At 41.2% G+C, this 14,988-nt stretch overlaps 2 protein-coding genes across 7 annotated transcripts in view; one reads left to right on the top strand and one right to left on the bottom strand.

Moving 5' to 3' along the window:
- The window catches only part of LOC122397741 (proteoglycan Cow), a 42,188-nt gene extending 31,809 nt beyond the window's left edge, over positions 1 to 10,379 (top strand). For all 6 annotated transcript variants that reach the window (XM_043397108.1, XM_043397153.1, XM_043397127.1 and 3 more), the window contains 6 exons: positions 793 to 938; positions 2,640 to 2,797; positions 6,387 to 6,606; positions 7,019 to 7,178; positions 7,699 to 7,925; positions 8,146 to 10,379. In XM_043397108.1, coding sequence (XP_043253043.1) covers positions 793 to 938; positions 2,640 to 2,797; positions 6,387 to 6,606; positions 7,019 to 7,178; positions 7,699 to 7,925; positions 8,146 to 8,276 — 1,042 coding nt within the window. In that variant the 3' untranslated portion in view covers positions 8,277 to 10,379. The remainder of the gene's footprint in view (positions 1 to 792; positions 939 to 2,639; positions 2,798 to 6,386; positions 6,607 to 7,018; positions 7,179 to 7,698; positions 7,926 to 8,145) is intronic.
- A 134-nt stretch (positions 10,380 to 10,513) lies between these two features.
- Positions 10,514 to 13,936, bottom strand: LOC122397770 (alcohol dehydrogenase class-3). Its single transcript, XM_043397164.1, has 7 exons — positions 13,780 to 13,936; positions 13,304 to 13,547; positions 12,959 to 13,179; positions 12,667 to 12,883; positions 12,231 to 12,361; positions 11,858 to 12,132; positions 10,514 to 11,774 (listed from the first exon to the last, which is right to left on the bottom strand). Exons 1-7 carry the CDS (start codon positions 13,798 to 13,800, stop codon positions 11,750 to 11,752), a joined length of 1,134 nt encoding a protein of 377 aa, XP_043253099.1. The 5' UTR covers positions 13,801 to 13,936; the 3' UTR covers positions 10,514 to 11,749.
- Between the last annotated feature and the right edge of the window lie 1,052 nt (positions 13,937 to 14,988).

Here is a 14,988-nt window from a genome sequence, read left to right as displayed (position 1 = left end):
TACATTTCGCATTCATGAAATTCCGTCGAGTCCGCGTAAATCAAAAGTTCCGGGCAAGCCTTCGAAAAACTCTTGGACAGAATCGTTGGTGTATACCGGAGTTACGCGTCCCGTTGTATAACAGTGCCGATAGTGTGCGTTCGTTTTTGTTCGGTTCGTTTCAACGATTCTAGACTCTTGGCTCTGTCGTCGGTCTGGCGAATCAACAGTTGCAGGACGAACCATCGCGAAACAGGAATTATGAGCGGTTCTAGAGGAACGCGAAACTGCTACTAAAGAACCTTTGCCGTTCGTAGAAGGGTCCCCTTGTGAATTCGGCCACAATGCCGCCGGTAGCTGGTGCTTGGAGAATTTGCGGTCGTCGGCAAACGTGTAATTAATTTAAACCGAGTAACGCGGTAATTAAGCTAGTTTAACTCCTTGATCAAGACGAAGCTGGTCTCCGTATAAGTATGTGTATACCTTTGGCTTCTTAAGTAATATATAGTTATTGGAAATTTAATAACACTTAAACATTATCAGATCTTGTTTAGAGTTCTGACAAACTAATATGGAATCAAAGATGAAATAATTGAAAATATTTAAAATCCGGGATAAGCGTTAAGACGACGCGTTTAAATATTTTAAATTGTACGGTTTGTGGCTGGCGATCGGTATTTAATATAGGTATCGTTTAGTAAATATGTATAAATAAGAGAAATGGTAAAGTCGATGCGTTTACTCGCGAACGAATATGCATTTCGTCGTAGAACGGTTTCACGTAACGACGCGAACTCGTCCCTTTTGTTGCAGATGTCAAGAATGTCCTGTGGTGAAGCCGACGTTCCTTTGTGGAAGCGATAATCGTACGTACAGTTCGTTGTGCCGGCTGGTATACCACAATTGTATCCACCATACATTGATGAGCATTGCCTGCAAAGGTTTCTGCCCATGCAAAGGTAAAGATCTCCAAAAATCTTCTTCAACGTATGCATGGATTTCTGTGCACAACCGTTGTCGAAGAAAATATTGCAGTTAACCCGTAGAGTGTATGCCATCGGATTGTTAATATTTCCGAGTGAAACGGTGCTTCTATTAATTTAATTAAATGGTGCGTAAGGATAGAGTCGTAACGGAGATACATATGTAGATATCCTGTCGGCCCGAATCTCTAATATTTTGACAGACGCGAGTCGGCACTGTGGCTCTGATTGGCTCATAGAAGACGATAACCAATGGTTACCGGTAAATAGGATTCCAGCGACAATCGTGTCCGACAGTCCAGGCGGATTCGCGTCGACAGGAAATCTGTCCTCTGCTACTACCACACCCTAACGCTACTCAATTACACTAATCGAATTAATGTTTGCTTTGCAATATTTGAAACGCTTCTTAAATACTCGATACGCTTCTGTTTTACTCGATTCTCCGTTCGTTAGCAAATATCAATATAGTCGAAGGAAACTTGATTTATTATTCGGAAAACTGGCTCGATTTAACGTTCGAATGAACGGTAAAACGGGTTTCCATCGACCCCGGACCCCTCCCCTCCCTTTTCGTCAATCTTCCACTCTTTCCTCGTGTTCTTTTTCGCAAACGAAAACGATCCCGAGATATTTTTCAACCGTCTGAAATTCGTCAGTCAGCGGATACGTTTAATTGCGGTAACGAACCGTTCCTAATCTCAACTTTGCCCAGACATTTTCTGATTTTACACATGGCGTTAATTCGTTAGTTTATTCATAGGCGGCAGCGCGTAGTCTGTTTAACAATGGACCCGTGTTTGCGTCTCTCCGCTTGGACTTGGGGACAAGCGTATCCACCATGAATATTCATAATTGACTGTTAGAACAATAATGCCGCTGTTGAAGCATACGAAGCCGCGCGCGACCGCGTCAGTCTCGTGGAATTCACACCGGGGACAGAATAATCGAAGCTCAAGGAACCCTATGTTAGGAGAATCATCCTCGACCGTTTAACAAATACATAACTTATTTGGGTAATTTTTAAAAGTCGCTGCAATCCCCGATAACTTTGGCTAATTTACGCTTTGAGGAAAAGCCTAATCGATTCGGTGAACAAAGTAGAATATTTCTGGGTAATGTCACCACGCATTCGAAAACCACGTTCGACCTCGAGTTACGCTACATCGTGGATCCCAACCAAGTGAAATATCTATATGCACTTTTTTGTTTACTTTTTTTTTTTTAACGAATCTAAAGCAAACCGTTACTCGCTAATCACAGTCCAAATAAACGTCGATCGATTAATACATCGTGGGTAGTGAAGCTTAAAATATTTGAAAACGGACGTGTAAACGTTCACGATCGAATTTTGTTGTCGCGTTTGTTTAAAAATCATTTAAATGTCTGTCTGCGCGGCGCGACCAAATGCAAATGCTAATTTCGGTCAGTTTGTTTATACGCGGTTAATGAGTTGCCGTTTCGTTGCTCGCGTTTCCTCTATTTTTCGACGATTTTAAACTTGCAGTTGTTTCGACTTTTCATTTCTTTTCAAGTAAACGTTTTCTTTTTTTTTCGTTACTTGCCTAGTATTGTTAGTAGTTACTATGTTACGAGCTTCATGATATCCCAGAATGTGTACATATGTATGTGTAACGATAGATAACGCATTAACAGACTGTGAAATGGGTTTTTCAGCGGCCGATCTGCGGGCGTACAACAAGAAAATGCAAATAGAACGACAAAAGTCCAAGATGGGTGAAATGATGCGGAATCGCGATATTACGCTTACCCCGCGTGATTTCAATTACGACAATCATCATTACCAATACCTGAAATACACCAAACGTGCCAAGGTAGGTCCGGCAATTTCTTACCAACTGTTTGATGGAATCGTTTCTACGAATGGTGACGGAACTTGTTGGCGGTCGAGGTTAATTTGTAAGGGGATGGCCGGGATTCGTGGTAAAGTGCAGAAGACTTTCGCCTTTGACATACTGCCACGTGTACCTACATGGCGGCTGGTCGGCCAACGTCTTACAAATTAGATTCGGTGATCAGTGATTTTTCTGACAGATAACTCGCATGCGATCTAGCTAAACTGTCGAGTTCCTTGTATCTCTGCAAAGTTGTTGGAAAAGTGACTTTGGGCGACAAGTGGTTCAAGTAATAACGAAGGATCAAGGGATCCATTTAGCGGCGCAATGACGCAATAACGCGCGCTTACACCAAACCAATAAACAACCGTAACAACTATCGTCCTGGATCGTTATTACGCGCGATATATTCTGTGGCGAGAATATTAGTCAATTAGGCGGTAATTATGATGTATAGTCGTCTCGAAACACGACGCGATATCTTCTAACAACAAGACCGTGCGTTGTACCTACGAATTATAGTATAAGTTAAACGATAAGCATTTCTGTTGATCGTGCTCGAACCTAGTTTTTCTTCGTGACGTAACAACTTGTCCGAGATGCCTGTACATACGAGGTGTTGTATAGAACCGATGACCTTGTAATTTAAGGTTGAAGGTGGACTGAGCCATGGAGTCGCTCGATAAAACACCGCCGGTGAACTCGGTGCTCGGACTCTTGGTTGTTCAGATCAAAAACAAACTAAATTTATTTAGTCGATCACCCTCTGATCCCGTTCGCCCTCACGAATTTATCCTATTTCCGTGTTTCCGTCACATCGCAACCCACCGCGTGGTCTTTTCATTAATCCCTTCGTGCCTCGAAAGAAATAAATCGTCGTGGATCGTTTTATCGGAACAACGAGAAACGTTGAACAAACTACCAAAATCTTGGACGTGTTGTTTTATTTTTAAAAAACGAATTTAATCTCTTGAAATACTTTGATCGAATATTACAAACCAACACGCAAATGTCGTGTCGTTTAAAGCGAATGAAACGTGTATCTTTCTAAACACAAGGTCTAGATGGTTATTTCATTCGTTACCAGTTGCTCGACGTATCAAATATGTATTTATTTCTCAAAGCGTGTACGTATAATATGTGTCAGGGGGTCAGAGGTAAGCGAAAGGTGGAGGTTACCGCGCGAGTGAACGAAATATAAAGGAAAAAGGGAGAAGGGCAAACAGGATATCGATAAATAAAAGTTACGAACTAGAGGAACGTGTCTACGTCGGCCGTGGGTAGTTGCGTATACAGGGAGCTGTCTGAAATTCCCTGCCACGGAAGCTACCACCCTCGCCTGGAATTGGAAATTAGTGTGTTGTGTCGGTAAATCATAACTTTCCGCGGGAATAGTTTCCACCCCCAACATACAACATACAACGTCGCTAACAGGCATTAGCTTATGCTTCGAGTCAAATGGACGACGGTATTACTTAACACTGCGCCGACGATTGTTGCGGCGCGGGGCCTGTCTTCCCTAATCGATCGTTCGATGGTGTTAGTTTTTTCTCTTAGTTGCCAGGATTGATCGTTGCTTGTATTGTTCTTTCTGAAAATGGTCTCGAACTTGATTTCGCACGGATCTCGAACAACGTTCAGGAGGAAGTCGGTGTCTCGTTAAAAGTTCCGTTTAACTCCACGGCAAAGCCAGTTTTCAACGGGTGCGCCGCAAACGACATCGTACCTTGAAACTTTTTCGAGACACTGTTTGCCTGAAATTGAATTTTACCGTACGATCGTCATCGATCGATGTCGCCGACTTGAAACTTTACCGAATCAACATACACATCTGCATAGCACGTAGTCGATCGATGTCGCCTGTCTATTCATTTCTATCAATTGAAACTTTTTGTGAACGACGCTTTTGAAAATTCTTTCCTTTATGGAACAACAGCTTTTACCGCGTCGTCCGTACAACGAAACCAAATGTACGTATGTTTCCGACGGCCGATTATTTCCAAGTATACATATACGAACAATCTTTGTCGCTTGTTCCGAAAGCTTTGCGGATAATCGCGCCAGTCGCATTCCGTCGACGTTTTCAACGAGAATTATATTAAAAGCTCTAACGTGTTACGGTTCGTCTGAAAAAGCGATGCATCCGCGCGCATTCATCAACGACAAAGCCGGACGATTAATTAAATGTTCACAGGGCACGCGTTAAATTTGCTGGCCTCGAGCTTGATCGTCGGACTGTGCCGCACGCGGTCCGTGGTGTGGGCCCGGATTTCGAAACGAAACGAAAAGGATTACTCGATGCATCAATCATCGGTTATAAGCCGGATTTCCTGGACTGCGGATGCTCGCGATTCCATGGAAGATCATCGAGGAAAATTATCGACCGATACACCGGTATCGCCGAACTCTCTAGTAATTATCGGACTAATTTTACATCATCGACAGGGGATTATTAAATACGAATACCCGTACAATTTCGCTTAATCGTGTGCAAATCCGGCAAACAATATAAATTATTACCTACTCGGTCATAGAAAAAACTAGCATTTCTCAACGTGCACCGAGTAACTTTTCGATTTAAACGTTCACGCACAGGAGCTTCTAATTGTTATTTCTCCAACTCGATTCTGATTAGATTTACGTATCTACGCGTAAAAAATTTAACAGAAACTACGATAAAACCTACCTACTTACTCTTACTTAACTTACTCTTTGCTATCGCAATATTCCATGTATCTACTAGGTCTACTAAGATCTTAGAGGTATGGCTGGCAGGCAGGCAGGCAGGGAAGCAGGCAGGTCCCTCGTTTTAACAACTGTTTATCTCACATATTATTTGAAACAACTGAAAAGAACAATAACCGAGTTACGATTTAAATCGTACACGCAGTTGGGTTGAAAGTCGGGGTATTGGTCGTTGCGAGGACGTAAAAAGTATCCTTCGATGCCGGCGGTCTGCTTCTCATTGGTCGACCAAAACTCCCACGTCGATGGCTCGTATTTTCGAGTAGCCCAGACGAGGCGTCTTTCTCATCGATCCGACGGAAAGCGTCGCCAGACGACGAGGAGCCGTAATATCGTTACGGTCGGCTGCAACCCTCGCAAGACACGACCACCACGTACACGAGTACTTACATACCGTGACTAAAGGCTGATCCATCTTTTCATTTAAATTCCAAGTGGCTCGATCGATGCAGTCATTTTTCTCCGCGCTTAGAATTCAACGTAAACCGGTTAAATCGGCTCGATTCGATATCGAAGCATATCTTTCAACGGACAGTACGTTTAAAATCGCACGTGTCCCGAACCAAACTAAAACGACAATTGGAAATACAGCTTATTAATAAAAATCTTTTAAACACGTTCGTCGCCTTGGCAAACTACGAACGAAAACGTATTGGTTTCGGCCGAATTGTTTTTCAGCCCTCTTACATACCCACCTTATTATCTACCTCGTTGTATTGTAATTTTTTGCAAAATATTTCATGTCAAGGTTTTTTATAGTGCGATTGCCAACCGACGAAGCATTCACGCATTTGTTGCTCACGCGTTTCATTTGTTTCTTCAGGCACTAGCCGCTGGAAGCAAATACGACGACAAACATTTGACGAGCAACGAAATCATAGAAAAGACGCCGTCACCGTTGAAGTCAATGTATAACTCTCAGTCATCGCGGAACTCCGATTGTCCGCCGTCCTCGAAACCCGCAATGGCAAATCGTTTGTTGGACTGGTTTTCCGTCGTGATGGCAGATTCCAAGCATCGCCGTTCGCATCCTAAAGCAAAAGGTACAAAAGCATAACGCGGTGTAACTTTTATAAATTTCGAGTCTACGCAAACTCATCGAGCCCGATTTTATAGTTCGCCTTATAGTTGTCGCGTTTGTCACTGTATCGGAAAACTCTTCGTCGGATAATCGAAACATATTGGACAGCTAAATATTCTATAAACTTGTCCGTCCGTTTATGTACTAAAATTTATCGAAAACGATTCATGATGCTTTGCGCGAATCCCTTGTCGATACATACGCGCGTATACGTATAGTAAATAAGATGCTAGAATACCGAAGTATGCAGGTTTACCCCCCGGTGTACACGGTGTTCCGAGCCAGGGAAATTTATATTTCATTCGGTTCTGTTCGCCCGAAGACGACGACGGGGCGGCCATTGGGATTCATATTTCGCATGCGGCCGTTTCCAGGTCACTTCCCTATCGGTTGCCAGACCGAGGTCAGGTGGATGTTCGGACATTTGGACAACGACAACGATGGCCGGCTCTCTCTTTCCGAGCTGTACGGACTCGAGCACGATCAGAACGAGCCGTGTCTGAAACCGTTCCTGGACGGTTGCGACACCAACGGGTGAGCGAGTTTCGTGCCTGATCCGAGTTGTCTGCCCTTTATAATCTCCACTTGTCACATCGCGAATCAATTTTCGAACTCTCCGCTCTCTTTCTCTCTCTCTCATACACGCGTGCCTTCCGACCAAGTAGCTAGAAACTTTAATTTCAAGTCTATTGCTTTTTGCGTACAAGAGCAGAAAATAATAAATGTCTGTTGGGTTCAAAGAATAAAGAATTGCGTACAAATACAGAAACTTATCATAATCATAATTTATTAACGATCGTTTTCGTTACATAAAATAGAATGCGTAAAATATTGATTCGTATCTAATTATCGAGACACGCAATCGTATTCTAGATGGAGGTCTTGAAAGCATGTGGAGAACAAGTCAATATAGTTTCATAGAATCACGAAACTACGAGAACGAAAAAGCTGCACGTTACGGAGTCGAAGCAAATAACGTATCGCCCCAAAATGATCTACTCTCTTTCTAGTACGAAGCTTTCTCTTCAACTATCGCTGGTTCCCGTGTTTTCAGAGACATATTTGTGAGCGGTACCGAATGGTGCGGATGCTTTTCAAAGGCTGAACGTCCCTGTGCCGCCGTACGCAAACGATCATCCCCCGACGTTGCACCTGTCTGCGACTCCCGAGGATATTATCGAAGTACTCAGTGCCATCGTAATCTTGGACTCTGTTGGTGCGTCGATCCGCATGGCGTGGAGTTTGCTGGTACCAGAACACGCGGCAGCAAGCCAGATTGCGGTAAATGTCATCCGTTAGTTGCAACGTAGTTCTTGAGTAATTATTTTACTCGTCTATGCCAAATTAAAAGATATCTCGGCGATGGAACAATATCGATAGAAATTACACCAGCGACTCGTCAATATTCCGAGCTTTATTCTCATTAGCGTCGTTCGTTTAATCTTGCAACCGTTTTCGTATCTGTTCGCCGGTATCCATCAACGAAACGTTAATGTTTCAGACGCAATTGTAAACAAGATCAGCAACGAAGGACTGAAGACGAATAGCGTGGACCTGGACGACGACGAAGACGGCGGTACAGACTCTGCACAGGATCTCGAAGGCTCTGCCGACCAGCCCTTAGATTTTTAGATTTCTTAGGATCAGTTTGTTACACAGCAACAACAGTGGCGGTGGCAGTAACCGGAAGCAGCACTTGAACGTGATATCGAACAGTCGGACAAGGAAGTTTACTTGGTCCGAACGAACATAAGAAAGCTTGTCCGGTCATCCGTTTGTTTCGGGTGTCGTCGTTGTGATTCGAGGTGTCTTTGGTGAATCAGGCCGGCTAAGACTGCGAACCGCGCGTGCGAGCCTAATATCAGTTCGAAGAGCAACGAAAAAAGCATGTCGATCGATAGTCGTGCTAGCAACGGATACCCTGGCATCGAAATTGCACGTGGAGCAACTTTTATCGCGTTCACTTTGCCGCGATGAGAAATCACAACCGAGCACGGTTGTTGTTCGACGACCGGTTGTAACATTAACCCGGGAATAATTACCTCTTAAGAGCTAATTTGGCATACTATTCGTTCGCGTTATTCGTCGTACCTTTCAAACAGACGAACAATTAATAATAAACGTTTCTGTTTGATCATCAGTGTCTGAAAAAGTAAAATGTCCGAATCGTCGATCTATCGAAAATGGAAACTGTGTGCCAAACGGGTTAAAGAGCCATCGAATCGGAGAATCTTCCAGCCAGGAAACAAGGAAAGTCAAACACAGTGCAATAACCAAGGGGCTACTTCGTGCAATAGCGATCCCGTGCAATGTTACGTCTTGATCTAAGCGCGAAGACCTTGAAGAGATGTATGCGTTCGATGTAAATCACAGAGGTAGAATACCAGTGGCCCTTCACCCTCTACAGGAACGTTTATTTACCCTACGTGCCCTTCGAGGTACCTCCATGCACAACTCGTTCTATAAATAATACAATTATACACTATTTATGCGTATACAAAACTAGAAAAAAAGAGAACGAGAAGAAACGGTTTCGAGGAATTAAAAAAAATTGCGGTGCAATAGGAACAAGAGAAGCTCATCCTCCATCAGGTAAAATTCATCTCAATTCCACACGACGCGTACAAGTTACGATATCTTTAAAGAGAAGATGAACTAATTAGAAAAAGAATTCTCAATATAATTGATTTTTAATCGCGTGAGATTAACGATGTCTCAAATTGTAATGTCTGAGCATTTATATATGTATATATATATCACCATATGACTGGATATATGACGGATATACATATATATATAATATGTACACACCCACACACACACACACACACACACACACACACACACACACACACACACACACACACACACACACACGTGCCCGCGCTCTTAAAGTTTACGATTACGATAATACGACGGACAAAAATATGCTGGCTGAGAGAGAAAACCCACCTTGTGCTGATCGTCAGCAAAAACGAGTGAAACCCGTCAACGCACTCTTAGAGTGGTGCACGCTTGAAGACGTAGAGGTCAGAAGTATTTGCATAACCTCCCCGTGTCACACGAGAATAGTTTTAAACGAATCCCCCTTACGCAACATCTTCGTTGTTACACGGTAAAATATACAAAGTGTTTCATAAAATCCAGGCATCGTTTAAAAAGTAATTTCGAACTAGAAAAATAACGGGCAAAGTTGTCCAATGGTTCGTCCTATTCCTTTCAACTTTACCATCCTGCCTGTTGTACTTTTGGATAAGAGGAAAATTCAAGAGAGAGAACACACTGATTTAGAAGGATAAGCTTACACGCACTATTTCCAACAATAGAACGAATCGGAACGATTCATTCAGCACTATGAAAGTGCCTTCGAACGATTAATAAAATAATAAAAATCGCTATGAAACATTAGTTACAAATACCCGAATAGAACGAGCTATTTTACCTCTCAGCTTGAAAACAGAGTTCCTAAAACCAAAACCAACGGTGTATCTCTGAAACAAGATCAAATAGGACATGTCTCTACAGAATCTTTCTTCATTATTTTTGTACACAGAACTCTGTCCCAGAATTATGCCCGCATTTTATGAAACACGCTACTGCGTACAACCGAATAGATTTTCATCGCTTATTTATTTTCTTCGCGCTGGACTATTCTACTTGTTCTTCTCAAATTTTTTTTTTTCTCTCGTAGCCATCTTGCGTTGCGAGGTCTAGTGTAAAATATACTTGCATAAAACAATGACCTATTTCATACTCGCTAACTACTAAGCAGCAGTTCAATCACGACGATGGAAGAAATTGTACATTATTTCGCGTCATGAATCGTACTCGACGGTTTCGTTCCTTACACCGATATAAAACATATTTTCGGATATACGATATATGTTATACGCGTTACAAGTTGTTTTTTTTTTTTTATCTCATTTGGTAATTATAACCCGATTTTATGGTTAAAGTAACGTTTACCGAAGCTTACTCTCCGATCCACGGTACGGATCGAACAAAGGAGCGTTTTTGATATTCAACGGGCACGTCGTGATTAGTCTGCGTTTACTTGTAATTATAAGCATTTTTACTTACGACTTTTACTTAAAGAGTGTGTGGTACACCGTAGGTAATAGAGTATAACATGTAATCCGTAGAAAAAATGATCGGTGTGACTACGCGAATATGCCATAGCAATTAGAAAACACTTTACGTAAGAATAGCCAGTGCAAATTGTACATGCATTCGTATTTTAAAAAAAATGAACGCATGCCAGTTAAGTTTTTAAACCTAGGCTATCTCACTTCGACACACATTTTTCTATGAATTTTTGACCGTTCAGTATCCCTGGTGTATTACCGTTAATTAGACACGAGTATATCCGAAATTTCGGTACTTATTCTTATCGAGCAGCAAGATTTATTATATCCCTCAGTGAATACTATCATCGATGATATATATCGAATAGGAAAACACAGCGGGTAATCTGTCCAAGAACGATATATTGTGTTTTAACGAGCAATATAGTACGCCACATTATTTTAAAACGTCAGAGTATAAATAAGAATTGGTAGAAATTTTCAAACCCCGTCTACGATGGATTAATTAAATAACTCACGCAAATTCTTTCCTACATTGCGCGCAATTTCGAATCCGCCTGAATTTATTATTACACCGTTCACCTAGATTAACGAACATAACTTGGAAGAAAAAAAAAAAATATGCATAGTTTTATCGAAACGTCGTATCGCATATTGTATATACATAATTATATACAATGGGAAAATCATCGTCCATGATCTTCGCAACGTGATGATTTTTGTAAGGTATGCACCTGGTCGAAACGTAAAGAATTTTTACTTCATTCCAGAGCTACTATTGATATTTCACCAAATTGGTATTGTGCATGTGGCTGTAAGAATTCTTTATGAATAAAGATTGTTGTAGAAATCTGCGCGTCGCAGTTATTTGGAACCTCTTTATTCGCAAGTACGCGAAACTATCGCTAAGAAGAAATATATTACCTTTATTCGAAAAATGTATTACAAGAAACAGTAGTTGGCACATATAAAATACAAATTGTATAAAAATTGACACGAAACAACGTTACACGATCCCTCTTAATATTTGAGTACAGTACGCAAGCTATAAGGGAAGAAAATCAGATTTTTACAAAAAAATAATATTAATATTTTACGTTAGTTACAATTGCGTCGTTAAGTACTTACCAGTCTCCCGAGTGTAACAAGTCAAATCCATCGTTAATCTTATCGAAGGGAAGAGTGTGTGTAACGAATTCATCAAGAATCAATGTTTTCGACATGTACTCCTTTACTAATTTAGGTACGCTTTCCTTGGATTTCCAACCGCCAAATGCGGTTCCCTTCCAAACTCGTCCTGTCACCAGCTGGAACGGACGAGTACTAATTTCTTGACCCGCTGCAGCTACACCCACTATAACGGACATACCCCATCCTTTATGACAGGATTCCAACGCAGCTCTCTAAACATAAAACATTATATTCCACGAATTAAACGTTTTTGTAATCGTTTATAATTCAGATAACCATACATTATCTTTTAAGAGAACAGAAAACTTACCATAGTGTTTACATTGCCCACACATTCGAAAGTATAATCTAGTCCACCATCCGTCAATTCTATTAAAACTTGTTGAACGGGTTTGTCGTAATCCTTAGGATTAACAAACTCTGTGCACCCAAAAACTTTGGCTATAAAAAAAATGGTAAATAGCGTTTATAGGCAATGTTTTTTGATCGAGAAGAACCATACATACATACGGTCATTTATGCGAGCATGGTTAGTTCTCAGAATTGAACGGAGATAAGGAAAGAGGATAAGTGCGAGTGAGATACAATAGCCGGCACCCGAAACCATATACATATACAATGTATCGATAACGACCGGCGTCAAGTTACACTCGACACGCTCGATGTTCGAAGCCGCTTGGCTTCTAAGAATTACTAGGGACAACTCTGGTCATTTATGTGGTCACTACTGTACAGTCTAATTTTACCTTTCTCAAATTTACTTGGATTTACATCTATTCCAATAATACGCCCAGCACCAGCTTTCTTACAACCAAATGCAACTGCTAGCCCGACTGCGCCCAGCCCCCATATAGCACAAGTGCTTCCAGGTTCTACTTTGGCGGTATTAAGGGCAGCACCATACCCAGTAGATACTCCACATCCCAGCAAGCATACCTTATCAAACGGTGCAGCAGGATCGATCTGAAATCACGAATGCATATACATTACACACGTTTTATACACGCGTGCACGCACACCCTATAAAGCGAAAAGTACCTTTGCAAGAGAAATATCTGCCACCACTGTATATTCAGAGAAAGTAGAACAACCCATGAAATGGGCAATCGTTTGGCCTTTACAAGTAAACCTGGAAGTACCATCAGGCATTACCCCCTTCCCTTGCGTTTCACGAATTTTGCTACACAAATTTGTCTTTGGAGATTTACAGAATTTACAATCCTTGCATTGAGGAATGTATAATGGGATTACATGGTCACCTGCAAATACAAATGTATAAACACTTTAGATACTACATGTTTGGCCCCTACAGCACTGATCTTTGGCAGAATAAAAAATAAAATTATTGAGAAAAAGATCTATTGTAATACGTATTGTAAATACCAGGTTGAAATTCGGTGACTCCTTCTCCAATACTTTCAACAATACCACTGCCTTCATGACCAAGAATACATGGAAAGATTCCTTCTGGATCTAACCCGTTTAAGGTATAAGCATCTGTATGACACAAAGCAACAGCAACAATTTTTATTCTTACTTCATGAGCCTTTGGTGGTGCAACTTGAACCTCCTCAAGCGACAAAGGTTGCTTTTCTTTCCATGCTACAGCAGCTTTGCAATTAATTACCTACAATGTACAAAATTATAGTTAAATTTTATTTAACCATATAATTCATTAGCCAAGTACATAATCTTTATTATTGATTTTATTATGGAGTTCTTATGATAGGATGAAAGTAACGTAATTCCTTACAAAACGTGTAAGGCAACTCGAAGATGACCTCAATGTAATCTCAATGAAAAATTTATTACGCATTCACATATTAAGGAAATTTACGATGAAATAAATAAACTAATACCTTTCCAGCAGTGTCCGACATGATTAAATGTTAAGAATAGTTAATCCACGATGTAGAACAGAGTACCTACAAATCTAAATGTCGAATTCGATAACGGTTAATGGTTTTCTTTCTCCACGTCGGCAGACGGACACGATACAATCGTGATAAACCAACGAACTCCAGCCTCGGGGTTACGATTTACGATCACGTGTTACAAACAACGCGAAAACGCATATGCCGGCACTCTTCGATTTAGAAGCGCGTTTCTATTTCATTTCTATTGTCTATGCTCGTATCACGTACGAATATCGGAGATCGTATACGTTACCATCGCATTATGGATTAGAAGTAATAGCTTTAGAAAATATTGTAGAACGAAGTGTAGGTTTAAGTGACCATTTAGTCTATAGCTCATTCCTAAGTTTTCTAAGAAAGTATCGTATAAAGGACAGTGTCGGGTGCGTCGATTCGCTTCCCCTTCGATTGGACTTGCCAAGAGGCAACGAAGTTGAACCTTTTGACCAGTTACTTGGTTCGCGTGTCGCATATCTCGTCCCTTGCGTCGATCATTGCTGATCGACATCGCGTTGCATATCCCACAATATACCTTCACCCCTTTTTAATAACATTGCTTCCTTCTATCTCTCTAGTTTAGTAATCTAGCTAAGCTTAGCTAAAAGGGAGATCGATGGAACTTCGATTCCATCTATGTCCCTTTGGGTCTCCACTCCGCAGCAACCTCCTCGTGGTGAGACCCGGGTAATATTATTTAACGTTTAATTAATAATCGTATCGCTCTTAGTTGGGTGATGCAATTATTAATTAAAAACTAAATAATATTAGCAAATTGGCTGCGATCCGCCTTGCATAGGTTATCATGAATATAGAGCTTCTTCGTTAGGTTAGTTTTGGTTCTCATTGATTCATCAAAGATTCTAGAGTATTGTCACAGACAAGGTATACAGGTAGATCTTTCACCCAATGGATTCTTTTGACCCATTTTTATGGGGTCTCGAAACCCCATTACCATTTTCGTGTCATTCGAAACACTACAGCTGTTTGCCTATCAATACTAATTCAGTGAATAGTTTCTCAACTGACCGCCATCCATGAGAAGAGGACGCTAAAATCTTCTCCGAATTTTCAGGTCGGTATGGCAGTCAGATTGGGCCATGAAAGTCCATATGGTGTAGGGTCTCTCGTATATACCTCGTCTGTGGTGGTACC

The sequence above is a fragment of the Colletes gigas genome, unplaced genomic scaffold, assembly GCF_013123115.1.
Source record: "Colletes gigas isolate AHSC1104 unplaced genomic scaffold, ASM1312311v1 Colletes_gigas_Sc00001, whole genome shotgun sequence".
Taxonomy (NCBI): Eukaryota; Metazoa; Arthropoda; class Insecta; order Hymenoptera; family Colletidae; genus Colletes; species Colletes gigas.
The sequence above is the reverse complement of the archived record's forward strand: the minus strand, read 5'-3'. Positions and strand labels throughout refer to the sequence as shown.

What these genes read in the sequence shown, in the direction of transcription:
- LOC122397770 (XM_043397164.1), bottom strand. Translation starts at nt 13,800, where the DNA reads ATGTCGGACACTGCTGGAAAG. An exon ending in TGTCGGACACTGCTGGAAAG is followed by an intron (nt 13,548 to 13,779) that starts GTATTAGTTTAT and finishes TGTACATTGTAG; the next exon opens with GTAATTAATTGCAAAGCTGC. An exon ending in TTGTTACACTCGGGAGACTG is followed by an intron (nt 11,775 to 11,857) that starts GTAAGTACTTAA and finishes CTTCCCTTATAG; the next exon opens with CTTGCGTACTGTACTCAAAT.